Raw genomic sequence first — 26,675 nt, 5'->3', positions numbered from 1 at the left:
CTTCCTTTCTTTTTATAAATAAACCTTTAGATTTTAGATACTTAAGGACTGGCAACAGCGTGATTATTGGGTAAGATCTGACATATATTGACCTGGGTGTGTGCCTGGTCCTTTGGGATCAGAAGAACCCTTTATGATTATACTGTTTCATTACCACACACTTCATGTTAAAAGGCCTTGTGATACTGATGTTACACAGTTAGTGCCTGTAACCAGTCTTGAAACTGTACACTGGAGAACAGACATTACACACCTAATGTGCTGTATGAAAAAGGGAAACCGAGGCACACTACCATATTACTTTCATGGCTAAATGCCAAAATTCCTACACTATAAAGAACATTAATATCTACATTGACTTGATGTTAATTGGGTTCCAAACATTTGCCAGAGTTTGGATGGATAAAATAGATATTTTCATTAGCTCATGGCAAGTTTGCATGAGATGTACAGGAATTATGCTGTAGCAGCAAATCCAAGCCATCATTGGTCTATCCAAGTTTGACCTTGGGTTTATAAAGGGATTAAATAATATTATTACTTCCATAATGAACCTTACAAAGATAAAGCCTCTTTTGATCAAACATAATTTTGATAAACCATTTCAGTTATACACTGATACTTCTAATATTGTTTTTGAAGCTGTAGTAATACAGAAACAAGAATGGGAACTTCCTATGATGCATTCAGCAGTGTCTGGGACACCCCTTCCAACATTAATTTTGCGTGGGCGATATGACGTTATCTTATTAAAATATGACTATGTAGATTATTGTTGCTACCACTGTTATACAATTGCAACAAATCTTATACAATGTGTGTCAAGTAAGGTGTCAATACGAAAGTTATGATTTTCTAAATATGATTGTATTATTTGTATGTGTCTCATTTTTGTATCAGTCATTATGAGTATTACTCCAACCTCTGGACTATGATGAACTTGTACTAATGGGAGCATTCTAACCAGGGGACTGAGGACGTTCCAATGATTCGGATTTGGGATCAGAAGAAACCTTTTGTTTGATTAAATTGGTTTAAATAACCCCTACTCATTAAGTCTAGTGTTTTGGTGGTAGTACAAGGACTGGAATGCCTAAGACTGCTTTTCTGACTTCTTATTAGCCAGTATGGTGAGACAGAAGTTTATTTTGTTGGTGGGTTGATATATCTTATGGGAGAATAACCACCAATTTTGGGGTGTGTCTGCCCTATTTCTCAGCAGTTTGTCCTGCATTTGGTATTCTCAGTTGTGAACCAAGGAGGCACAGTGACACTCGGTCAACAGAAGAATTGTATCCTCAACCTAGTGGTGTCTACTGTTTGGGAGAGGTGGGGGTCGACTTGACTGCGTTGCAGAAGGCATAAAATTGTCCTTATCCCTGAATGATGTAGCTAAGTTGATCTAAGTTTTAAGTGTAGACCAGCCCTAGGAAACACAGAAATGAACAGGATCTCTGTCCATGACAGGAGGTGAGGGGGTTAAGAAGACTTTGCCCCACTCGGGCCCCATAAGGCTGCTGGGTGACTCCTGGTGTGTTTGATGTTTGTTTTAAATCTGTTTGCTGTCTTTTAATTCTCTGTTCCTCGGTAATGCTTTCACCTTGAAAATAAATGTGCTGTGGGGTAACTCGTAAGTGTTAGCAACACCTGTTTGTAGCCCTTGCAGAGAAAGCAACGCAGTGCTGCTGGGCGCTAGGCAGACTGGCTTCCTGGGGACCTCCCTGTGCAAGGCAGGCAGCTGTGCAGTCTTAAAACCCCCTGCCAGATGGGACTGGGAAAATGGTCTCTGCCCACAGACAAGTGATGGCTGAAGACCTGACTAGGAACTCCCAGACTGGACCATAGAGGGGGAAAACAGGTGCCGTTACCCTGAAATAGTGACAATAATTCCACTAATTCTACATGTTGTTCCATTGTTTTCCTAACATTGCCTATTTTATTAGTGTTTGATTATTAGGAAAGTAATTGATAACTGCCTAGAAGGCCTGGGGGAAATGAGTCACACAGAGAATTGAGCGGCTGTAAAAATAAATCTTATTACACATGTGCCATTATTGTCAGTGGAATTATACAGTGGCTAACAGGGTTGCACTGATGTGACATGTGCGGTGTTGGACACTTTGTATCACTGTTTGAAAATATCCGATTGCCTTCGCTAATGGCACTACCGTGTGGCTGGCTGAGTGGCTCAGTTTCCAGAACGAATGGGATTCAGTAACAGAGAGCGAAGGCATGAGCTGGGGGACAGGGGTGTTGGATAAAATTGCATTAAAACAGAACAATCAGAGAGTGGGGGGCAGTCAGGTTGGGGAGTGAGCTCATTGGGTTGTGGGTCCTGTGCGAGTTCATAATCCCCCGTCACCCGGAATGTGAAGTTAATCACGGTGGCAGACAACACCAGCGGGGAGTGGGAGCAAACTCAAACCAATACTGAGGAACCAGTTAATTGCAGACAGAAACAAAATGAAATTCAATTTGCGAGTGTTTCTGAGGGAAAGTGACCAAAACACCACGGTGGTTGTGATGCTGGCAAAAGAAACCGTAAGGGGAGTGAAGTGTAAATTTGGCATCAGTTTGTGATTCAAGAGCTCAGTGATGTGTCTCTCTCCCTCTCTTTGGAGAGGTCCAGGATGAATGTCAAAAAATGGAAAAAGAATAAAAGGAGGAAAGGCCTGGACCTTGTCCCATGGATACTAATGTAACCTGCTTTGATACCGTGTTGCTCACTGTCCCGTCCTCTTGGCTGAGTCCACTAGAGCCTGCTAGCTGTTAGCTGAACCGATAATATGTTTGCAGTGCAAGAAGTCACAGTCCACCCTGGTGAACCATGGGGACCACTTGTTGAAGTTACAAAGGACTAATACAAAATGGCTTTGCAAATTTTGAAATAAATATGCACAGTGGTGTGTGTGGTTTTCTGTCTGCATTAATCTCTTCACTGACTGGGGCGGGGGGTGATAATAGAATCTAAAAGATCTAAATAGGAAATTCGCCTCTAGAGTCTTGGTTCTTTACTGACCCCACAGGATGAGGGGCCTTATGGAATATTTATGGAACTAAATTGATGCTAAAGCATGATGAAAATATATCTCTTCAGATTCCATTGTACATTTTGGTTTCTTTCCCCTAGTTGGACCTCATGGCGAACCCAGAGTGGGGGAATCAAACGGTTCTCATGGAATTCATCCTGCTGGGATTTGGGAATCTCCCTGAGCTACAAACTCTTCTCTTCCTGCTGTTTCTTGTCATCTACATCGCGACCGTGGCTGGGAATGTCCTGATCATTGCACTAGTTGTGGCTGATCAGCAGCTTCACATCCCCATGTACTTCTTCCTGGGGAACTTGTCCTGCTTGGAGACCTGCTACATCACCACCATTCTGCCCAGGATGCTGGCCTCTCTCCTGACTGGGGACGGGACTATTTCATTCAGTGGGTGTATCACACAATATTATTTCTTTGGTTCTCTGGTTGCCACAGAATGCCTTCTCCTGTCGGTGATGTCTTACGATCGGTATTTAGCAATATGCAACCCACTGCACTATGCAGCCCGTATGAGTAGCAGGGCCTCCCTCCAGCTTGCTGGTGGCTCTTGGGTAGGTGGCTTGCTAGTTAATAGCATAACAACATTGTCGATATCACAGTTAACATTCTGTGGCCCCAACGTTATTGATCATTTCTTTTGCGATTTTATCCCCCTTGTAAAGCTCTCATGCAATGAACCTCACCTGCTGGAAACGTTGGCTTTCACAATCACCTTCCTTTTCTCATTGGTTCCATTCCTATTTATCTTGATGTCCTACATCTGCATCATTGCCACCATCCTGAGAATCCCGTCCACCACTGGGAGGCAAAAGACCTTTTCCACCTGCTCCTCCCACCTCATCGTGGTGAGCATTTATTATGCAACTCTGCTGATTGTCTATATGTTCCCAAGCACTGACATCCTGAGCAACTTCAAGAAAGTTCTCTCTGTCGTCTACACAGTCCTGACTCCCCTGGTCAATCCCCTCATCTACAGCCTGAGAAACAAAGAGGTCCAGGAGGCCCTGAGCAAAGCTTGTAGAAAATTCATGTTTGTATCATGGACATTTTCAGAAACAATTAAGCAAACTTCAAAAGTAACATAGGAGGTTAAAATCCATTGCCTTTCAGTGAGATTTAGGTTTCTAAGCCTTAGCAACTGAGAAACTTTTGAAAATGGGATTTATGCTTCTAAATCACGTAGACACTTTTAAATATTTTACCTGAGCTAATTGAGTGAGCTCATTGCATTGGGACTGGGTACATGTGCGCTTGCTATGGAGGCAACAGGGGATTGGTTGGAGAAAATGTAAGATCAGCTAACTCCTGACATTTTCCAACCTTTCTAAGGGAATTGGATAGGAACTCAGTGTCTAAATCTTAAAACCTTGGACCCCAGTCTTTTTAGGGCCTGTATCAGATTCCACAGGTGGGTACTACATCGCTGGTTGGAGACTTGAACTCATGGCTGCTCAAAGTTCAGACAATGACGGGCAATTGGGCTCAGTGAGAGGATGCAAGCAAAATGGACTCATCTGGAATGCTAAGTGTACATTCATTGTAGGATGAGAGACTTCTAGATACACATAACACACAGAACTATATGATACCTATGTTGTAAAAACATAGGCTTGCAATGTCCGCCGGAACTCCAGTGTTAGATGATTGTACAATTAACATTGGTCTCCTAGTGTGTATTTCATCCCCAGGCTGCTTTCCATAGGAAGAGAAAAGCCAAAGGAAACCCTCTGGCCCAGGCCACAGGACACCAGCACAGATATCCTTATTTGCCCATTATTCAGCAATGATTTAGGGCCAGTTGTTTCCAGATATTTGAAAGCCTAGTGGGATTTTCCAAAGCCTCTGGGCCCTTCAGGTGAGTCAGGCAGGGGATCACCCACCTTCCCCAGGTTTGTGCATCAGGTCCTCGGTGTCCAATGCCTGGTTTGGGGCTGCAGAGGGTATGTCCAGAGGCAGCTATGGCCCATTTACTGCAAACACTTGGGTGCCTGCAGGGTTAGAGCTGGGTTTGGGAATCCCAGGGGGGTGGATTCTGAGATTCGGGTGCCTAAAGTGGGAACTTTGTGACTGTAACCTTTCCTCCACACCCTTGTCCTAAGTCTCCTGTTTCTGTCATCTCTGTTGTCTGTAGCCCTAAGGATTAATCTGCTTTTCTGTATAAATATATCTTTCTTATAAAATGAGTATTTGATGTATTAGATTTATAGATTTTATATTCAAAGTAAGTTTAGCTGTAATGCAAGAGACTTACCTACAGGCTAAAACTCTGTATGTTAAGCTAATGCGTAGTTAACACCTTTTGAGACCCTTCCCAGGAAAAGTAAAATTAGACAAAACACCCATGCAGATGTCTAGAGACCTTTACCTAAACCAATAGTAATATGGGGTGGAAAAGTAAGGGGTTTTGCCCACATTCTAACAAATTTACCACAAGTGTGTACATACCTGTCATCCATACGCACATGCATATTAGCCTATGGGGTAAGTGTACCCTAACATTTCCGTGGGGGAGGAATGAAATATGGGCATAAGAGGAAGGATTTCCGATTAATACCCTATAAAAGACGAGGCAGCTCACTATTAGACAGGCAATCTACCCACCTATCTGCTCCTGTCTACTCTTCATTGCCTCCACCTTTCAACTACGTATCGATGCTACCCATCTTCTACACGGCTATTAACTATTGATAGGCCATCCTTCGTTCTTCATTCTTTTAAACTGTAAGTGAAAAGGGATTCGATCTCCCTCATATTTTATTTAGTTAAGGCACATAGAGTTAAGTTAGAAAATGAATAACCCTGCTGTAGCTTTCTTTACCAGAGGTGTGAAAAACGCCCAAGGTGTTGCCAACACCAGATTATTATAAAAACAGGGTGTGAGTATTAATCAATTTTGCAGCCTATAATCTTACATTCATATATATCTATCTCTTTAAAAACTGTGATACAAGTGTAACTCTGTAATTCTAACTGTTTTACCATTTACTTACTATCTTCATTGATTTTAATAAAAAGGTCTTTATGAGTACTTCTGTCTCCGTGTAAACTTCCTGTCACAACCCCAAGGTTCCTTTTATAAACTCTGTGAAGCCTGATTCAGGACAAACTTTATCTTCTGATCAAACAAATTGGCGAGCCGAAACCCATACTAATTAATATCCACAATAATCATTATTAAAATTAATAAAAGTATTAATTAATTAATTGATTGATTGAAATTAAGTGGATAAATTAAATCAACACTACTAACACACCCCAAATCAGGCTACAGGCTGGCGAGCCAGCCAGGAGTTTCGAGGAGCGTGTGACAGGAATTTTTAGGGATTCCAGGCATCCTTAGACCCTTAGGAAAAATCTCACCTAGGCATAAGTAAATGGTTAAAAGTATAAAGTTTTGCAGATCCTTTTTCTCTGAAGAAAAACAGAGTAGGCTTGACTTCCTGTGATTGCGGCTTGGCTGTCGTCCCAGTATTACCGGTTGTTTATTGTGGTTTTGACTCAGAAGTTTAATTTTAAGGGTTTTTTTCAATATAATAAAATAATAAAGTTTGTGATTAAAGTGATATTGTTTGAAGTGATACACGTGTTTAAGGGGTTTTGTAAAGGTTGAAGTTATAACGTATGGTACCGATAAGATATTAGCAGTAGCATTGGATCCGATGACCCACACGAGTGGTGGCGGGGAAGTTGACAAAGCAAGGTATTAATCGCCGCCAGAAAGGCCGCAATCAGTCAGAACTTGAACAGTTCAATGATACCTTATCTCAGTCCCCTTGACTTCCCCGGACTGCACCTCTGATCCATCTGCCTCAGTATTCCCCAGTACTTGGCAGGTCCCGACAGAGGGGAAAGACCTCTTGATTTGCTACGAGCCATCAAGGGAAGAGAGGGAACTTACCCACATCCCTCTATTACTTGGGACTTATTGGAAAAGTGTAAAACCGATTAAGGGGTGTTATTTCCTGTTGTTTCTGTGAAGGGACGCCTTCCATGTCAGAGTAAATCAACAGCGTATTTATTCTATTTTATTGAATAAGCTAGTAAAGTTGTAGAATTAAGATGAATTCTCTATTCCGTATTAAGAGTGTTGAAAATGAATCAGGGGCAAAAGTAGAGTCTGTTGGAATTGCCCGTAATCTGGCTTTAGAAAACTTTGCCAAGAAATATATTCAGGAACATGGAGGAAGTTTAGAACAGCTGAGAACTAGTGAGATGATTTCTGAGCAAAATAACCAATGGGGTTTTGTGAGTAAAGTATTTAATGAAGAAACAGAGCAGAAAAAGAAAAGGGCTAAATTGGTAAAGGGAATAGCTGTTGAATGCCTGCTCATGGCTTGTAGTTCATTGGGAAAGAAATTGGATAAGAAAATGGAGTTACTCAGGGAAGCTCAGGAAATGTTGTTGGCCTATAGAGCAGACTGTGGCCGGTTGTTGGAAAAGATTAAAGAATTAGAAAGGGGAGAAAATATGGTAGAGGAGGATAAAGAATCAATTCCCATCCCTATTGGTATGGTGGAACCGACAGAGGTAGAAAACCCTACTGGACCAACAACTAGAAGTAAAACAAGAGAAAGGCTAACACAGTCCATTTAGAAGCGGAGATGCAGATTGGGTCTGAGGAGCCACGAGGCGAGTCAGAAGAGGAAGCTGGCAGTGCAGAAGTTACTGGCAGTCTGCGGATAGAAGAAGGAAGTCCTGAGGTGGCACCACAGGAGGTGGAGACTAGCGTCACAGAAAAAGTGGCTAGTTATGCAAAGGAGGAGATAAGCGAAGGACAGAAGGAGGAAAGATCCTCTCCTTTGTTAGTGCCAGCCCCTGGTAGGGAAGAAGCAGTGCTTTTAGAGACTGTCATTGTTCAAGGATTAGAGGATGCAGTGTCACAAGTGACTCGAGCAGCTAGTGCATGTGATGTAGTAATCTCTAAATTACAACAGAGAGAGCGACAACTACCAGAGAATAGAATCCCTGCTCCTCCACCCAATATTACATTGGCACCATACAGAGTAGAAGATTCGTTCCCTTTGGGTGGACATTTATTGGCATTTGGGCAATCAACATTGCCCAGACCCCAAGAATTTCACAGACCCCATACACCCCCTTGGTATATGTTGGTCTCAACTGGTATATCGGTAGAACGCCCTACTACACCAGACCATAGACTAAGGGATGTCCTGCGTCAATGTGGTTTTATGGAAAATTATCCTACATATACAGGATTATCTCCAGTAGAAAATTCTGATGGTTCAGATGAGGAAAATGTGAATTTGGGTAGAAGGAGTCAAGGAATAGAAATTATAGATTCAAGCTCAGATGAAAGCTCAGACCCTAATCCAGAAGGAGGAGCTTCTGGTTCTAATTCTGATTGTCCTGTAGCAGTTGTTACAGATATTAAAACCTTAGACCTAGTAGCTAAGCAAGTAGGAATGATGGAGGATTCTTCAGTTGCAATGCATGCACGTGTGCAAGAGACAGCAAAAGTGTTTGGCTTACCAAGGGAAGATTGGGTTAAAATCTTACAACTCACAATGAATCGAGCATTGTGGAGTACTTTGCCACCTGAGTATAGAGTAGGAGGAAAAACTTTTAATGAAACAGTAGCCCTATTGGAACATAACCAACACCCCAGACAAGTGGGAGTGGCGATCCTGTCTAATTTAAAGCAGAAAACGAATGAAACTCCACACCAGTTCCATCTGCAGTTAAGTGCAGCCTGGCCGAGTCATATGAAAGAGGAAACAGATGAGCCACAGTACATCAGTTTGCTGGTTAATAACTCCCTTCCTCAGTTACGGGAAATGGTTAACATGCACATAACTGATGATATTTCTTTAAAGAGAGCACTAGCCTTACTGGCTAAGGGATATGCACAGGGAGGCTATAAATTAGGTCAGCATGGAGCCCCTGTTACAGTACTTCAGGAACCACAATCTAATCCCACGGTGAGGATTGAGGGACCTCGACCTCAACAAGGGTTAGGACGAGGGTCTCCTAAATTCCCTAGGTATCAACGTTGGCAAAACGACCCTAACCCACATAATAACCCTGGACCTTCGAGTGGCCAGGCCCCTCGACAGGGTTATGCGTTTGGATCCTATGTAGGGGCTCGGGACCGTGATCCTTTCTTTCCAGATGCTGCACAGAACAATTCATGTATGCAGAGACCTAAATCACCGCCTCTGCACAAAACTGAGGACTCAGTTGTAAGGATGTTTAGGACAGTGCAGCAAATGCTTGAGGCTCAACGACGGGATATCTGGGAACTCCGTGCCTGTGTGAATGAGCTGATGATGGAAGGCCAAGGCCCAGCACCCTTGAACCATCCAGTGGCCTCCGTTGATCCATCCCCTTTTCCCCAGTGGACAGCCACTCCTCCAGAATTGGCTGCCTCTGAGGAGATAGAGGAAGAACCTTTAGATTATTTGTCTGCATATGCTGCATGACTACAAACCACCCCGAGTGTAGTCATAACCCCTTTAGGCAGGGATGAATGGTGGAGACCCACAATATCTGCAGTGGTAGGGGGCCTTGACAGGAGTTTTATTATAGATACTGGAGCAGCAATTAGTATTATCCATGTCAAGGATCCTAGATCCTCTCCTCTATCATCAGGATGTACTAAGACACTTGCAACTTTTGCAAGTAATCATGTTGTTACCACACTTTCTATACCCCTTGAAGTACAGATAGGTCACCTAAGAAAGGATCATACCTTTGCATTGATGAAATTAGCAGACCCAAAGAATTGTCTACTGGGAACTGATTTCTTATACAAACAAGGATGTGTTCTTGATTTGTGTAACCAATTGTTGTGTCTTTCAGTAGAACAGGCAAAGGATGACTCTCCAGTAGTCATTCCTGAGTGTGGTATGGTATCTCCAGTAGAGGACTCTGAACCTGAGGGGTATGATTTGAACAAAATAGTGGCTAAGTATGCAGACCAACCTGAGTTTCAGGCATTACTTTGCAAGCATGCAGATGCCTTTGCTAAACAGAAGCATGATTGTGGATGCATGGCAATCACTATTGTTGTGGAAGGAGGAGAAATTTCAGCCCAAAGACAGTATCCTTACCCAGAACAAGCAAATCCATACATAGAAAAGACTATCAAGTCTTTGCTAGCACAGGGGGTACTACGTAGATGTACTTCCACTGCAAATTCCCCTATTTGGCCTGTCAAGAAACCAGATGGTTCGTGGCATCTCACAATAGATTACAGATGTCTAAATCAGGTCACACCCACTTGTGCCCCCACAGTGGCCAAAATGCCAGATCTGATCAAATCCTTTGACCCAGAAGCTGTATGGTTTACTGTATTAGACATCAGTAACAGCTTTTGGACATTGCCATTGGTCCACATTTGACAGTACCGTTTTGCATTTAGTTTTCAGGGAGTGCAATATTCTTGGACACGTCTACCCCAGGGATATAAAAACTCTCCAGCTTAATTCCATGCACAAATGAGGCGGGTGCTGTCACAATTTTCTAAACCAAATGTTCTATTTCAATATGTAGATGATCTGTGTTTAGCAACACAGACAAAAAAGGAGGATTTAGAAAGACTTGACGAGCTCCTGCAAATTCTAAAGGAAGCAGGGTTAAAGTGCAATCCAGCCAAAGCCCAGCTAATGGCCAGTTGTGTCTCTTTCTTGGGCCTCACCCTGACAAAGTGGGGTAGGACTCCAGCGCAACAGAAAGTAGATGCAATCCAAACATTGCCTTTACCACGGGACCCAACGGCTTTAAGATCCATTTTAGGTTTAACTGGGTACCACAGGGATTTCATCCCCAATTTTGCTTCTATTGCAGGTCCTCCCTTGTACCAACTACTAAAGAAAGGTGTCCAATGGAAATAGTCTGAGCAACACACAGAAGCAGTATCCCAGCTAAAACAGGCTGGCGAGCCAGGCAGGAGCCATTTATTAATGGCTCGTAAGGAGACTCACCTCATCCAAATTACTAACGATGTGGACGAAGCCAAACAAGTTATTACCCAGTTAATGAACGAAGGTAATGAACCTGCAACAACTCCCAGAGAAAATTTTGGATTAAAAGGATGGGTGATTATCCAAGGGATTGCTATTGGAATTAATTTCCTTATTTTAGGTTACTTGCAGTATAAATTCAACAAACCCAAGCCTGAACCTAGGCAAATGCCTAAGCAGACACATAGACAGAGGCATAGACAAGCATCACAGGGTGATGAATATACATACATGATGCCCATTCCAGATACCTACCAAAATATGCCCAGGTATGAAACTGGTGCTAAAAAGGGCCCCACAGATACTAAATCCAATCTAGGTGACGGGGTTTCTTTGTGCAAACCACCTCGTCAAAGGGGGGGGGGGTGTAGCCCTAAGGATTAATCTGCTTGTCTGTATAAATATATCTTTCTTATAAAATGAGTATTTGATGTATTAGATTTATAGATTTTATATTCAAAGTAAGTTTAGCTGTAATGCAAGAGACCTACCTACAGGCTAAAACTCTGTATGTTAAGCTAATGCATAGTTAACACCTTTTGAGACCCTTCCCAGGAAAAGTAAAATTAGACAAAACACCCATGCAGATGTCTAGAGACCTTTACCTAAACCAATAGTAATATGGGGTGGAAAAGTAAGAGGTTTTGCCCACATACTAACAAATTTACCACAAGTGCGTACATACCTGTCATCCATACGCACATGCATATTAGCCTATGGGGTAAGTGTACCCTAAGTTTTCCGTGAGGGAGGAATGAAATATGGGCATAAGAGGAAGGATTTCCGATTAATACCCTATAAAAGGCGAGGCAGCTCGCTATTAGACAGGCAATCTACCCACCTATCTGCTCCTGTCTACTCTTCATTGCCTCCACCTTTCAACTTCGTATTGATGCTACCCATCTCCTGCACAGCTATTAACTATTGACAGGCCGTCCTTTGTTCTTCATTCTTTTAAACTGTAAGTGAAAAGGGATTTGATCTCCCTCATAATTTATTTAGTTAAGGCATATAGAGGTAAGTTAGAAAATGAATAACCCTGCTATAGCTTCCTTTACCAGAAGTGTGAAAAACGCCCAAGGTGTTGCCAACACCATAAGAACATAAGAACATAAGAAAGGCCGTACTGGGTCAGACCAAAGGTCCATCTAGCCCAGTATCTGTCTACCGACAGTGGCCAATGCCAGGTGCCCCAGAGGGAGTGAACCTAACAGGCAATGATCAAGTGATTTCTCTCCTGCCATCCATCTCCATCCTCTGACGAACAGAGGCTAGGGACACCATTCTTACCCATCCTGGCTAATAGCCATTTATGGACTTAGCCACCATGAATTTATCCAGTCCCCTTTTAAACATTGTTATAGTCCTAGCCTTCACAACCTCCTCACGTAAGGAGTTCCACAAGTTGACTGTGCGCTGCGTGAAGAAGAACTTCCTTTTATTTGTTTTAAACCTGCTGCCTATTAATTTCATTTGGTGACCCCTAGTTCTTGTATTATGGGAATAAGTAAATAACTTTTCCTTATCCACTTTCTCAACATCACTCATGATTTTATATACCTCTATCATGTCCCCCCTTAGTCTTCTCTTTTCCAAACTGAAGAGTCCTAGCCTCTTTAATCTTTCCTCATATGGGACCCTCTCTAAACCCTTAATCATTTTAGTTGCTCTTTTCTGAACCTTTTCTAGTGCTAGAATATCTTTTTTGAGGTGAGGAGACCACATCTGTACACAGTATTCGAGATGTGGGCGTACCATGGATTTATATAAGGGCAATAATATATTCTCAGTCTTATTCTCTATCCCCTTTTTAATGATTCCTAACATCCTGTTTGCTTTTTTGACCGCCTCTGCACACTGCGTGGACATCTTTAGAGAACTATCCACGATGACGCCAAGATCTTTTTCCTGACTCGTTGTAGCTAAATTAGCCCCCATCATGTTGTATGTATAGTTGGGGTTATTTTTTCCAATGTGCATTACTTTACATTTATCCACATTAAATTTCATTTGCCATTTTGCTGCCCAATCACTTAGTTTTGTGAGATCTTTTTGAAGTTCTTCACAATCTGCTTTGGTCTTAACTATCTTGAGTAGTTTAGTATCATCTGCAAACTTTGCCACCTCACTGTTTACCCCTTTCTCCAGATCATTTATGAATAAATTGAATAGGATTGGTCCTAGGACTGACCCTTGGGGAACACCACTAGTTACCCCTCTCCATTCTGAGAATTTACCATTAATTCCTACCCTTTGTTCCCTGTCCTTTAACCAGTTCTCAATCCATGAAAGGACCTTCCCTTTTATCCCATGACAGCTTAATTTACGTAAGAGCCTTTGGTGAGGGACCTTGTCAAAGGCTTTCTGGAAATCTAAGTAGATTATTATAAAAACAGGGTGTGAGTATTAATCAATTTTGCAGCCTATAATCTTATATTCATATATATCTATCTCTTAAAAAACTGTGATACAAGTGTAACTCTGTAATTCTAACTGTTTTACCATTTACTTACTATCTTCATTGATTTTAATAAAAAGATCTTTATGAGTACTTCTGTCTCCGTGTAAACTTCCTGTCACAACCCCGAAGTTCCTTTTATAAACTCTGTGAAGTCTGATTCAGGACGAACTTTATCTTCTGATCAAACAAATTGGTGAGCCGAAACCCATATTAATTAATATCCACAATATATTATTATTAAAATTAATAAAATTATTAATTAAATAATTAAAAAAAATAAAATTAAGTGGATAAATTAAATCAACACTACTAACACACCCCAATTCAGGCTACAGTCAGAACTCCCGTTATCTGTCCCCTTCATGTCCGGTGTGTGGAATAAATGTGCAAGGCTTGTCTACAAATCGACGTTGCGCCACTTTACCTATATCTGCTTATCCCTGCCTGTGACACAGCCACAGGCCCTTGGGCTGGAGAGCTGGGGGCCAAGCCAGCCTTGGTTAGAGAAGGGTCCCCACCTGAGGGGAATCAGGCCATTTCCAATAAAGGGCTGAAAGGGGCCAGAATAAGAGGCAAACTCGGGAGGCTGAAGTGAGACCTCAGACAATGAGTGTGGCTCCTGCAGGGAAATCCCTGAGATCAGGGAAATTCCTCCATTATATGGGGAATTAAGAAGGGAAACTGAGGTGAGGGGCTATGTTCTGGGCTGCCCTGTCTCCTCCAGAGGGTGCCGTGAGGTCGCCACTCATCTACACCAAGCAGATGCAATGATACTGATGTGATGGTGCTTCTGGTGGGATAGTTCATTCCCAGATGGGAAGGGAAATGAGCGATCTATTGGTAAACTGTGTCCACACCAGATATGGTGACCAGATGTCCCAATTTTATAGGGACAGTCCCAATTTTGGGGTCTTTTTCTTATATAAGCTCCTATTACACCCCACCCCCATCACGATTTTTCACATTTCCTGTCTGGTCACCCTAACATCAGAAGTTGTAGCAGTATAACTATTTCAATAACACATTCACACCACTAACCAAAATAGTTATCCTGGTGCGAAATCTAGGTGGAGACCTCATGTGAGTCCCAGTGAAAATACGTCCGTACCTTGCTGGCTTCGAAACAAACTCCGATAATGCAAGGGAAATGTCTTTTCCATTAACAGAATCATAGAAGAGTAGGCCTGGAAGGGACCTAAGCTGATCATCTAATCCTCTGAACTCAAGGCAGGACTACGTCATTACCAGACCATTCCTGACAGGTGTTTCTTTGACCTGTTCTTAAAACCTACAGTTCTGGAACAAGATTTCATAATTTATATAATTGCTGTGGCACTGAAGATGCATGTGACCCTCAAACTTTTCCGGGAATGGCAAGAAATTATTTGTATTTCATAATCTCAGATCTCTGAGTTCCATGCTTCTGTGGTATGGGCCTTTCCAAGAACCGTAAAGGAGTTAGGTGACAAATTCTCATAGCAATCCCATGGGATTTGGGTCTTAATTGCGTACATTACTGCCCTTTGAAAATCCCAACATAAGTGTGCAAAACACCCTGTTGGACCTGCATTTTATCTGAGCAGCAGCCTGCACTTCCTTCTTTCAGAAACGACTGACCAGGAGGCATTGAGCTAAGGGTCACATTTTTCAAAACACTGAAGCAAACTTCATAAGTGACATAGGCGGCTAAATCCCATTGCCTTTCAGTTAGACTTAGGTTGCTAAGCCTCAGTAAGTGAGAAACTTTTGAAAATGAGACTTAGGCTTCTAAATCATTTAGACTCTTTTTAAAATGTTACCTGAACTAATTGAGTGAGCTCATTGGATTGTGACTGGGTACATGGGCACTTGCAATAGTGGGAAACAGAGGAGTTAGTTGGAGAAAATGTAAGATCAGCTAACTCTGCTGACATTTTCAAATCTTTCTAAGGGAATTGGATGGGAACTCAGTGTCTAAATCACTGAGGAAACTATACAATTTAGAATAAGTGCGTTATTTCTTGATGGTTAACAGAGCATTCACTCAATAAAAAGACATATTTGCTTAGGATTAGAAGTTTCTTCCCTCTCTAGGACTCTCCCTTTGAGATTAGAAGTTTGACGCTGGTTTAGTTTTGGAGACTGTCAATAAATTGCAACTTACCCTTGCCTGTTGCCTTCCCCACAGCACATATGCCTCCAGAGACTACCTCTCCCCCAGAAGGATATATAATGAATCAGAAAAGACGTTCCCTATTTGACAGACGGTATGAGGCACAGGGTCACATTACCAGACATGGAACAGAGCCTCAGTAGCTTTTCTAGGTTGTTGTTCTAGTTACTGGGCACGTGGAAGTAGCTGAATGCAGTGAGGAGAGAAAATGGACTGAATAACCTGGATCCTGGTCCCTGAAATGCTGCATGAGGAGGTGACAACAAAGATTCCAGCTGCTCACAGACCCGCCTTAGAGGTAAATCACCCTTTTCCTCCCTGCTCCATGAATCTTGAGGAGTTGAAGCAGTGTAGGTCTGTTCGGTAACCTATCCCATCGGACTCCATGGGGAACTGGGCACTGATCTCTCTCAAACTCCCAACCCAAAGCAAAATGACTGAATTTGTAAAAAGGAAAGAACTGTCAGGTCACATCTATCCTAGGTCCTTACCTGACCCCCATCTCCCTGGTATCTGGGCACCTCACTGGCTTGAATGCATCTATCCTCCCAGCACCCCTAGATCATGCTATTACCCCTGCTTTACAGATGGGACCTGGCACACAGAGGGGCAGATTTCTAGAGGCTTCTTGGCACCTCAAGATACAGACCCCCCAGTGGGACTGAAAATCAATGGGCGTTAGGTATGGCCCCTACTCAGGCCCCGGGTGCATTGTTAGGTACCTACCGGCCTTTGTAAATCTCACCTGAAAGTCACACAAGGAGCTGGTGACAAAGCAGGGAACTGAACCAACATCTGCCGAGTCCAATACCAGCCCTTCAAACAGGGGAGTAGCCTTCGTTCCTCTCTAACCTTCCCTCCTGACCCCTATAGGGTTTTGCCCTCACTGGCAGCTCCCCCTTCATGGGGCGCTGAATGAACTGGCATGGGGAAAGCAGAGCTGCAGTTGGCTTCGGTGCTCGGGGGCCAGACACTGGCTATAAGTAGACTTGGCACAAATTGGTTTTGTTTCTCCCCTTAGAGGGTTAATATTGGGATTATTTTACCTTTAAGATTTTTAACTATTAAATTTTCCAGTCACAGGAAGCTCAGTGGGGGTTAAGGTGCGGGTTAGGATGAGGGCAGCGCTGCCAGCGGGGTGTGGGGGGCTCCCGATCGGCTGAGGGATCTAAGACACCAGGGCGCTAGGGTCAGGGAAGGTGGCTGCTCTGGCCCAGTGGAGCAGAGATCCATAGCCAGGGCTGGGAGGAGGATGGTGGCGGTGATCACTGGGTCATAGGAGGGGCCATCTCATCATTCATCCTGGCATTGGCCACTGTTGGAAGACAGGATACTGGGCTAGATGGAACTTTGTGTAAGGGGACTGTTGTCCGCTTCCTAAAACGCAGTGGGGTGTTTTGGCTGGCTAGCTCCCAGTACCAAAAGGAAGGGGAAGGGTCAATGGGAAACCAGACTCTGAGACTGACAGTCCCCAGGAACAATATGGAGAGGCCAATGCTCCAGGTCAGCCTGATTGACAGGGTGGGCAGGCTAATCAGGGAGTCAGGCGGCCAGGGGGGTCCCTTCCTCCGTGTGATCTGGAATTGCCTCAGTCAGACAGAGTGTGGCCAAGCTAAAGAGAAAGCAGGAGCCCAAGCTGAGCTGGGGGCAGCGTTACAGAAGCAGCCCACAGAGCAGACCTGCAGCAACCAGAGCCAGAGATGCAGCCCAGGGAGCTGGAGGCAGAGCAGCCGCAGCAGCAGCATTGAGGCAGAGTGGTGGAGCTGGAATTGGGGCTGGAGCAGTCCAGAGCCTGGTGCAGTGAGCAGCTGGAGAGAGCAAGGGGGACCGTTTCTCTTAAAAAGGGAAGAAGGAGGATCCTGGGAACTATAGGCCAGTGAGCCTCACCTCAGTCCCTGGAAAAATCATGGAGCACGAATCAATTTTGAAGCACTTCGAGGAGAGGAAAGTGATCAGGAACAGTCAGCATGGATTCATCAAGGGGTTACGGGGACTCTGCCACGCAGGAGAATGGAAAGGGAGCCCTTGAGGGCAGGCAGGCCTCTAGGTAAAGGAAGTGGGAGTGAGGACTCAGATCCTTTCACTAGCCCATTTCACCGGGGTAGTATATAAGCCAGGAAAGTTCCCCACAATAGCGGGACCATTCCCCCGCTTACATTTGGTCTCACAAAGTAAGGCCATTCTCATGTATGTTCTTATGAACTGCTTTATAGAGCTGCAGTAAAATTGGAATGAAATCCACATTTGAAATCATGCAATTGCCGATGAAATAGAAATTTGGGTTCTACGCCACTCTCATAATATGACAATTGCACATTTCTTCCAAATTTCAAATTTTATACAGAAATTTTTCTTGCAAGAAAGGATCAATTTCTAGCTAATGTGATGGTTTTCAGCAGCAGTTTTTTTGGTTTTTGTTTTTAATTAAGATCATTTCTCTATATGTAGACTGCAGGACAATGAAATATCGTCCCAGAGAAGGAGCTGTATTTGTCTGATGATAAAAACTTTAAAATGGCTCTGATAGAGTTAGGCAGCCCATTTCAACTGCAATACCCAGCCTTAGTTGCTTGTTTGTTTCTCTGTTCTGGGTTCCTCTAAAATATCAAATCCTGGCCCATTTCGCCCATGGATCTCCATCCATAAAGGCCATTGCTCTGCTCTGATACACCAGGTAGTGAAACGTGATTATTTGAACCAACACATTTCTGTACGGTTGTACCTATAAGCCCCATCCCCAGCGTATTTGAATGCTTGGTGCCATCTATTTCCAGAGAGATTAATGTTTTGTTTAACCTAAATCCTGGTCAGATATTGAATCAGTGCCAAGGATCAAGAGATCGCATTTCCCCTCCCCTGCCCCCATTCTACACTCACTCATCGTTCTGGTAGTCAGCAGAGGGAGAAAATGGAAACAGTGCTGATGTTTTATTGAATAAATGTTCTTGGTTTATGTGGCAGAGTTCATTTCTTTCCCATAGACTCACCCCATGGCGAATGCAAAACAGGGAAATGGAACATCTGTCAAGGAATTCATCCTCCTGGGGTTCGGAGATCTCCCAGAACAGCAGATCCTTCTCTTCCTGCTGTTTCTAGTGATCTGCATTGCGACCATGGCTGGGAACATCCTCATCATTGTGCTAGTTGTACCTGATCAGCACCTTCACACCCCCATGTACTTCTTCCTGTGGAACTTGTCCTGCTTGGAGACCTGCTACACCTCCACCATCCTACCCAAGGTGCTGGCCAGTCTCCTGACTGGGGACAGAACCATGACATTCAATGGATGTCTCACACAATTTTATTTCTGTGGTTCTCTAGCAGGTACGGAATGCCTTCTCCTGTCGGTGATGTCTTACGATAGGTATTTAGCAATATGCAATCCACTGCACTATGCAGTCTGTATGAGTGCCAAATCTTGCCTGCAGCTCGCAGGTGGCTCTGGGATAGGTGGATTCCTAGGTGGTAGCATAACAACATTGTCCATATCTCAGTTAACGTTCTGTGGCCCCAGTGGTATTGACCATTTTTTTGGTGATTTTATCCCCCTTGTAAAACTCTCCTGCAATGACCTTCAGGAGATGGAAATGGTGGCTGTTGCACTCACCTTGATTTTCTCACTGGTTCCATTCCTTCTCCCCTTGATGTCCTACATCTGCATCATTGCCACCATCCTGAGAATCCCGTCCACCACTGGGAGGCAAAAGGCCTTTTCCACCTGCTCCTCCCACCTCATTGTGGTGAGCATTTTTTATGGAACTCTGATGACTGTCTATATGTTCCCTACCACTAACATCCTGAGCGACTTCAAGAAAGTTCTGTCTGTCTTATACACAGTCCTGACTCCGCTGGTCAATCCCCTCATCTACAGCCTGAGAAACAAAGAGGTCCAGGAGGCCCTGAGGAAAGCTTGCAGGAAATTCATATTTGGACCATTCTAACCTGTCAGTTTCCTTAGGTTAAAATAGATATATCATGGGCTTGGGTAGGACCTGAACCAAAGACTGCTGAAGTCCCAGGTCGTGTTTCCCTGAGCTTCATTGATCTTTGAGGCATGCTTTTACAGAGAGGAGAAAGTGGAAATGGAGAGACCTCTTAAAACCTGTGACCCTAGCCTTTTTAGGACCTATATAAGATGCCACAGGTGGGTACTACTGGGCTGGTGGGAGACTTGAACTTGTGGCTGCTCAAAGCTCAGACAAAGAAGGGAGATTGTGCTCAGTGAGAGGGTGCAGGTGAAACAGACTCAGCTGGAACACTGGGCATCTATTCTGTGTAGGGTGAGAGACTTCTAGATATACAGACAAACCCCTGAAAAATCAGACACCTGCATTCTAAAAATACAGAGTTGCAATGTCAGCATGGAACTCCAACATTAGAAAATTGAATAATTAACTTTCTTTTCATAGAGTATATTTCATCCCCAGGCTTCATTCAAAGGAAGAGAAAAGCCAAAGGAAACCCTCTGACCTATGCCCCAGAACACAGGACATCAACACAATCCTCTTATTTGCCCATTTTCAGCAGCAATTGAGGGTGAGTTGTTTCCAGATACTTGGGGTCCGAGTGGAATTTTTTAAAGCCTCTGGGCACCTGACCTGCCAGATGAGGCTCTAGTGGAGAGTCAGAAAGCAGAACATCCACCTTCCCCAGGTTTGTGTGTCACTCTGGGGCTTCGGTGTCCAGATGCCTGGTGTGGGGCTCCACAGGGCACGGCCATGGGCACTATGGCCCATTTACTGCAAACAGCTAGGTGCCAGCAGGGTTTGCCAACAGCCAAGCTGGGTTGGTGAATCCCAGAGGGTCGGAATCACTCAGTGTGCTCATAGTAGAAAACCAACTAGCCAGTGTCCCACTCCAGTGCCCTATCTACTCCACCACATCTAATTGTATTAGACAATAGGAACAAAGGGTCTGAGTTGCTCAACTGCCATTCACTGCCCATAGGATTTGGGTGCCTAACATCGGCCTTTTATGGGAAAACCCAGCCTCTACATTTACAGGCAAAACTCTGTCCAGAGAATACCTTCACTCCCAGGGGACGTTTACCACGAGTTACTTCTCATTTTTCTCCATTTTCTCAGTGACCCTAATAACTGTGTTTCTGTCAGCAAGAGCATCGTGCAATAGAAGAACTAAACTCAGTTTTCTCTTTCTCTCGTCTCTGTTGTCAGACATCCCCTTATCTCTCCCCTTCATGTCCAGAGTGAGGAATAAATGCGTGAAGACTTGTCTACACATAGAAATGGCACCACTTAAACTATATTGGCCTATCCCTGCCTGTGACAGGGCCGTGTGCCCATGGGCTGGAGAGCCGGAGCCAAGCCAGCCCTGGTTAGAGAAGGGTCCCCACCTGAGGGGAATCAGGCCATTTCCAATAAAGGGCAGAAGGGGGATGGAGGAAGAGGCAAATTCAGGAGGCTGAAATGAAAGTTCAGAGAGTGAATGAGGGAAAACCCTGCGACCGGGGGAATTGCTCTAGCTAGGAAGAGCTGGGAGTGGCCTGCTAAGGCGGGCAGGACTCAGACTGGATGGCAGCAGTTTGGCGTACAGGTAATTGGAGGGAAGGTGTCATCTGTCTTTTAGTTTTGAATGTTAAGTTAATAAATAAAACCTAAATTAGGGGCTGTTGTGATTGGACTGGAAAAAAATGCATGTGAATTTTATTTGGGGAATGAACAAGGGAAACTGAGGTGAAGGGCTGTGTTCTGGGCTGCCCCGAGGCCTCCAGTGGGTGCCGTGAAGGGGCCATTCATGTAATCTGACTGGATACAACTACACTGATGTAAAGCTGCTTGTATCAGGATAGTTCATTCCAAAGGGGGATAAGCTATACCAGTTCAAGGGACCTTGATTTTGGTTCGCTGTGTCCAAGCTAGAGGTGGTACTGGTAGAACGATTTCCAAAACAAAGTCACACCACTAACCCGAATAGTGATCCTGGTGCAAAATCTGCATGGAGACCTCGTGTAAGTGAGTCCCTGTGAAACTACATCAGTACATTTGTGGCTTTCAAAAGAACTCTGGGAATCCAAGGAACCTGTCTGTCTTCTGCATTAAAATAGCATGCTGAGAATTTACGCTGATTTGCCAAGTCAAAAGCAGCTGACTGACGGGAAGAGGCCTGACTGAATAATTCAGTTTACATAATGGGATGTGTCTACACTGCAGGCAGGGGTGTGAATGGCATTTTCTGTAGCTCACTAAAAATACAAACCGTGGTACCAGCTGCAGTCCTGGCTGCACAAGCAAGAATGTACCCAGGGCCAAGGGGCATTGGGGGCTGCAGAGATGGGAAAGGGGCAGTCATACTGTATCATGGAGACTAGGGAGAACAGAGGGTGAAGTGTGGTAAGGGCATTGCCATGGTGTACAATGGGCATTAGGAGGAAGCCAATGTTTTCTGTATCCTTCCTATTAATCTCTACATGGCAACTGATCACAGTGAATCGTTGTGACAGTGCTCCTCATAAGGCTTTATGGAATATGCTTATGAATGTATATATGACATAACTAGTGTAACTTTAGCGCCCTCGTGGCCAAGATGGAGTCTGCTCTGCAGGCAGCTCTGGCCAAGAGAAGGCGCGTGCAGGAATGCTGCAGGGAAAATCCCTTCCACCCCAGGGGCACCTGTTCCAAATCTCCCAGAGTGAACACACACACCCACAGGAAAAGTACAGTGGATATAACAAAGGGAAATATTTATTTACAGAGGGATGAAAGGAGAAAAACAACAAGGGGAAATATAGGGGGAACAGTAAAACAGGGCTGCATCCAAGCCAAGGCCCCACAGGCCCAGTCATAGCACAGTCTGGAAGGGCAGACACTGAGCAATGTGTCTGCACATAGAGTTCAGGAGTCCTGAGCAAAGTTCCAGTCCAGTGGTGAGTCTTGGGTGCTCCTGGTCATCTTCGGCACCAGTGAACTTTTCCGAGCAAACCCCTCCGGTGCCCAGGAGCGGCGCCAGGGTTTTTGGCGCCCTAGGCGGGGTCCTTCCATGCTCCCGGTCTTTGGGGCACTTCGGCGGCGGGTCCCGGAGCGAGTGAAGGACCCGCCGCAGAATTGCCGCCGAAGACCCAGAGCGCAGAAGGACCCCCCGCCACCAAATTGCCACCCCCCCAAATGCTGGTGCCCTAGGCGACCGCTTAGGTCACCTAAATGGAAGCGCCGGCCCTGCCAGTGCCCTCTTCTGCCGCTCTCTGAAAAGCCACACAGAGAGGCTCCCCACTTAACTAGCTCCCCACTTAACACACCTCCCCACTTAACTAGCTAGCAGCCTCCCTCCTTGTTCCCAAGGCAGAGTCACAAGCCCCAGTACTCACAGCCCCATGCAGCTCTGGGCAGCTGTGATACTGGGTCCAGCTCTGGCCTGTCCTTCTCGGGCGATTCCTCCCTGGCACAGTGCTCCTCCTGGCTCCTGTCCTGGGGTGTCCCCGATTGGCCCTGTCCTTCCCAGGCTTCAGGCAGGTTCTCTGCTGCTTCACTGTGTGAGGGCCTGCGGGCTGCTGCCTCTCCCTCCCGGGGAGCTCCAGAGCCACACCCCTGCATTTCCCTCCTTTCTCTCACTGCTCCCCCTCCCCACAAGAAAAAGATTTAAAGAGGCCATGCTCTCTAAACCTCAAAGAGGTTACACTAGAATATGTAGAGGGTGAACAATTTATGAGTTTACCCTGTATAAGCTTTATACAAGGTAAAATGGAATTATTTGGGGTTTGGACCCCATTGGGAGTTGGACACCTGAGTGTTAAAGACTTCTGTTAGCTGCTTTCAGTTAAGCCTACAGCTGTTAGAGGACGTGGTTCAGACCCTGGGTTTGGGTTTGCAGCAGGTTAGCAGGTCTGGCTCAATCAAGGCAGGGCACTGAAGTCCTAAGCTGCCAGGGCAAGAAAGCAGGGGCAGAAGTAGTCTTGGCACATCAGTTGACAAGCCCCAAAGGGTTTCTGTGATCCAACCCGTCACAATGGTAAATAGCCAGTAATAAAGATTAAAACCCTGATTTCAGTTAAATTTCAGAAGATTCTGGTCTGTCTGTATTCTAGACAGTTTCAGATTAGATGTGCATCCTTCAAAATGTTAAGGAATGGGATTTCATCCCTGTCTGCAATATTTTTGCCAGAGATTAATTTTTTAAAAAACCTCTTTTCCAAAATACAGTTGTGTGAGCCACAAATATTCAACATTTGGGCATTATAAGACACAAAGTTTTGGTGACACAAAATTATTCACACTGGTGATAAATTGGCTGAGACCTTACTGCATGATTAGGGAGTAAATTATGCTAGGAGAGGACTTTGAATAACAATCATCTAGTTTGTTTTGTATTCAGGAATAAGTGGATATTTGTGTTCTTCTGTAACTGCTAGAACACGCGTTCTGATGGTTATCATGCACTCCAATAGACCAACAAGGGGCCTATAGTTCTGGTACAAGATTCTCTGATATGTGCTAATGAAGATCGATAATTTTCTGATGGAAGGTTTTTACCATCAGAAAATGCCAAATTGTCAAGATCAAGATGTTCCATAGGAAATTTCTACAAAATTTTGTGTAGGGTGAACAAACAATTGTATAAAATACAAAATTAAATATAATATAAAAATTAAAGAGTGGAATAGAATAGAAAATATAAGTGACATAAAAAGTAATAAAACATTAAATAAAATTTAAAATAAAAAAGTCAGAATTGGAATGAAAACAAAAAAATTGAACTCATAGGATTTCCCATGAAATGAAAATTCTGGTTCTGAATAGCTAATAATGAGAAAATCACCATCACATTTCTTACAAATTTGATACAGAATTTATTCATGCCTAAGAAGGTAAATTTCCAGCTAAAATAATATTTGCAGCTTTTTTGGTTTGTTTTTAATGAAGACGGAATAGCTGTGTGACCAGTAATATTGTTTCTACCCCTGCATCATTGCCACCATCCTGAGAATCCCATCCACCACCTCGAGGCAAAAGGCCTTTTCCACCTGTTCCTCCCACCTCATTGTGGTGAACATTTATTATGCAACACTGCTGATTGTCTATATGTTCCCAACCACCAACATCCTGAGAAACTGAAAGAAAGTTCTCTCTGTCGTCTACACAGTCCTGACTCCCCTGGTCAATCCCCTCATCTACAGCCTGAGAAATAAAGAGGTCCACCACACCCCAAAGCTTGCAGGAAATTCATGTTAGGACCATGCTAACTGATCAATTTCCTTGGGTTAAACTAGATATAACACAGGTTGAGGTAGAGACTGAACCAAAGCCTGCTGTAGTCCCAGGTCATGTTTTCCTGAGCTTCACTGGTCATTGAGCTTTTTTAGGACCAATATAAGCTGCCACAAGTGGGTATCACTGGGATGGTGGGAGACTTGAACTTGTGGCTGCTCAAAGCTCAGACAAAGAAGGGAGATTGTGCTCAGTGAGAGGTTGCAGGTGAAATGCACTCAGCTGGAACACTGGGCATCTATTCCATGTACGATGAGAGACTTCTAGATATACAAACACACCCCTGAAATCTCAGATGCCTGCATTCTAAAAATAAAATGGTTGCAATGTCAGCATGGAAATCTGTAACGGTGTTGGGACCACAGCGTCTCCTGCTGGTGACTCCAGGAATTAGCTCAGTCCTTGGAGGAGCACCCTCTGCCAGTGTTGTCTCGTCCGTCCTCTGGTCCTTTCCTGTTGTCTGGACGCGTGTTGCTTCCCACTCAGCGGCATCCCCTTCAGGACACCGCCCTCCGGCAGTGCCCACTGCTCCAGTCTCACCCCCTTCTGGGGGTCTGGTGTTATCAGCAGTCCTTCTGCGCCCCAGACACCATGGTCAACCACACCCCAAAGTCTAACCCCTAGTGTTAGGGGTCTGGTGCAGTCCACTCTCACCACATCCACTGGCTGGATGTTCGTGCAAGGGGGAAGGGGGGACCCAGGCCCACCCTCTACACTGGGTCCCGACCCAGGGACCCTTTGGTGGCAGCCTTCCTGCCCTCCTTCTCTCCCCTTGTGTGCCTCTCTCCCTGGGCCACTTCCCCTTTGGCCCCTTTGCTAGGACCTTCCCTCAGGGCCTGCAGCCTGGCAGGTAGCGGGCTGGAGTTCCCTTTGACTCCCCTGAGCCTAACCAGCACTGCACTGTCCCAGGTGCAGGTCTCCTCACTCAGGAGACAAACCTTCCCCTCTGAAGGTCTGGGAGACACTCCCTGCCTTCTCTCTTAGACAGCCTTTATATAGGGCCTGGCCTAGCCCTCATTGGCTGGCTCTAATCTTGGCCCTGATTGGCTCCCAGTAAGCCCCTTTCTAAATGGCTCCTGGCCTGCACAGCCGCTCTGGCCTACTCTAGCCCCCTCTTACATTGGGGTGGGGTGCCTGCCCCACCACAAACTCCAACAATAGAAAATTGAATAATTAACTTTCTTTTCATAGAGTGTATTTCATACCCACGCTTCATTTAAAGGAAGAGAAAAGCCAAAGGAAACCCTCTAACCTCTGCCCCAGAACACAGGACACCAGCACAGGCCTCTTATTGACTCATTTTCAGCAACAATTTAGAGCCAGAAGTTTCTAGATACTTAGGGTCGGAGTGGGATTTTTCAAAGCCTCTGGGCACCTGACCTGCCAGATGGGGCCCTGGAGGAGAGTTAGGCAGGGGAATGCGCAACTTCCCCAGGTTTGTGCGTCGCTCTGGGGCCTCGGTGTCTGGATGCCTGGTGTGGGGCTCCACAGGGCATAGCCAGGGGCACCTATGGCCCATTTACAGCAAATACTTTGGTGCCTGCAGGGTTTGCCAGCAGCGAAGCTGAGTTTGTGAATCCCAGAGTGCTGGAATCACTCAGTGTGCTCGTGGCAGGATACAAACTATCCAGTGTCCCAGTCCAGTGCCCTATCTGCTCCACCACGTCCAATTATGCCCAACTCCCATTCACTGCCCATAGGATTTGAGTGCCTAACATCAGCCTTTTATGGGAAAACCCAGACTGTACATTTACAGCCAAACCATTATCCTGAGAATTCCTTCCACTCCCAGGGGATGTTTTCCACCAGTTCCTTCTT

General features: G+C 44.8%; 2 protein-coding genes across 2 annotated transcripts in view; both read left to right on the top strand.

The window, feature by feature from the left end:
* LOC135886051 (cytosolic phospholipase A2 gamma-like) overlaps positions 1–26,675 on the top strand; it is a 979,292-nt gene that overhangs the window by 801,811 nt on the left and 150,806 nt on the right.
* Positions 3,140–4,129, top strand: LOC135886862 (olfactory receptor 10A4-like). Its single transcript, XM_065414652.1, has one exon. It carries the CDS (start codon positions 3,140–3,142, stop codon positions 4,127–4,129), a length of 990 nt encoding a protein of 329 aa, XP_065270724.1.

This window comes from Emys orbicularis, chromosome 12, assembly GCF_028017835.1.
Source record: "Emys orbicularis isolate rEmyOrb1 chromosome 12, rEmyOrb1.hap1, whole genome shotgun sequence".
NCBI classification, from domain to species: domain Eukaryota; kingdom Metazoa; phylum Chordata; order Testudines; family Emydidae; genus Emys; species Emys orbicularis.
Note: the sequence above shows the minus strand (reverse complement) of the source record. Positions and strands in the feature narration are given on the sequence as shown.

Excerpts from the sequence above, each read along its gene's own strand:
- LOC135886862 (XM_065414652.1), top strand. The coding sequence starts at position 3,140 with ATGGCGAACCCAGAGTGGGGGAATCAAACGGTTCTCATGGAATTCATC.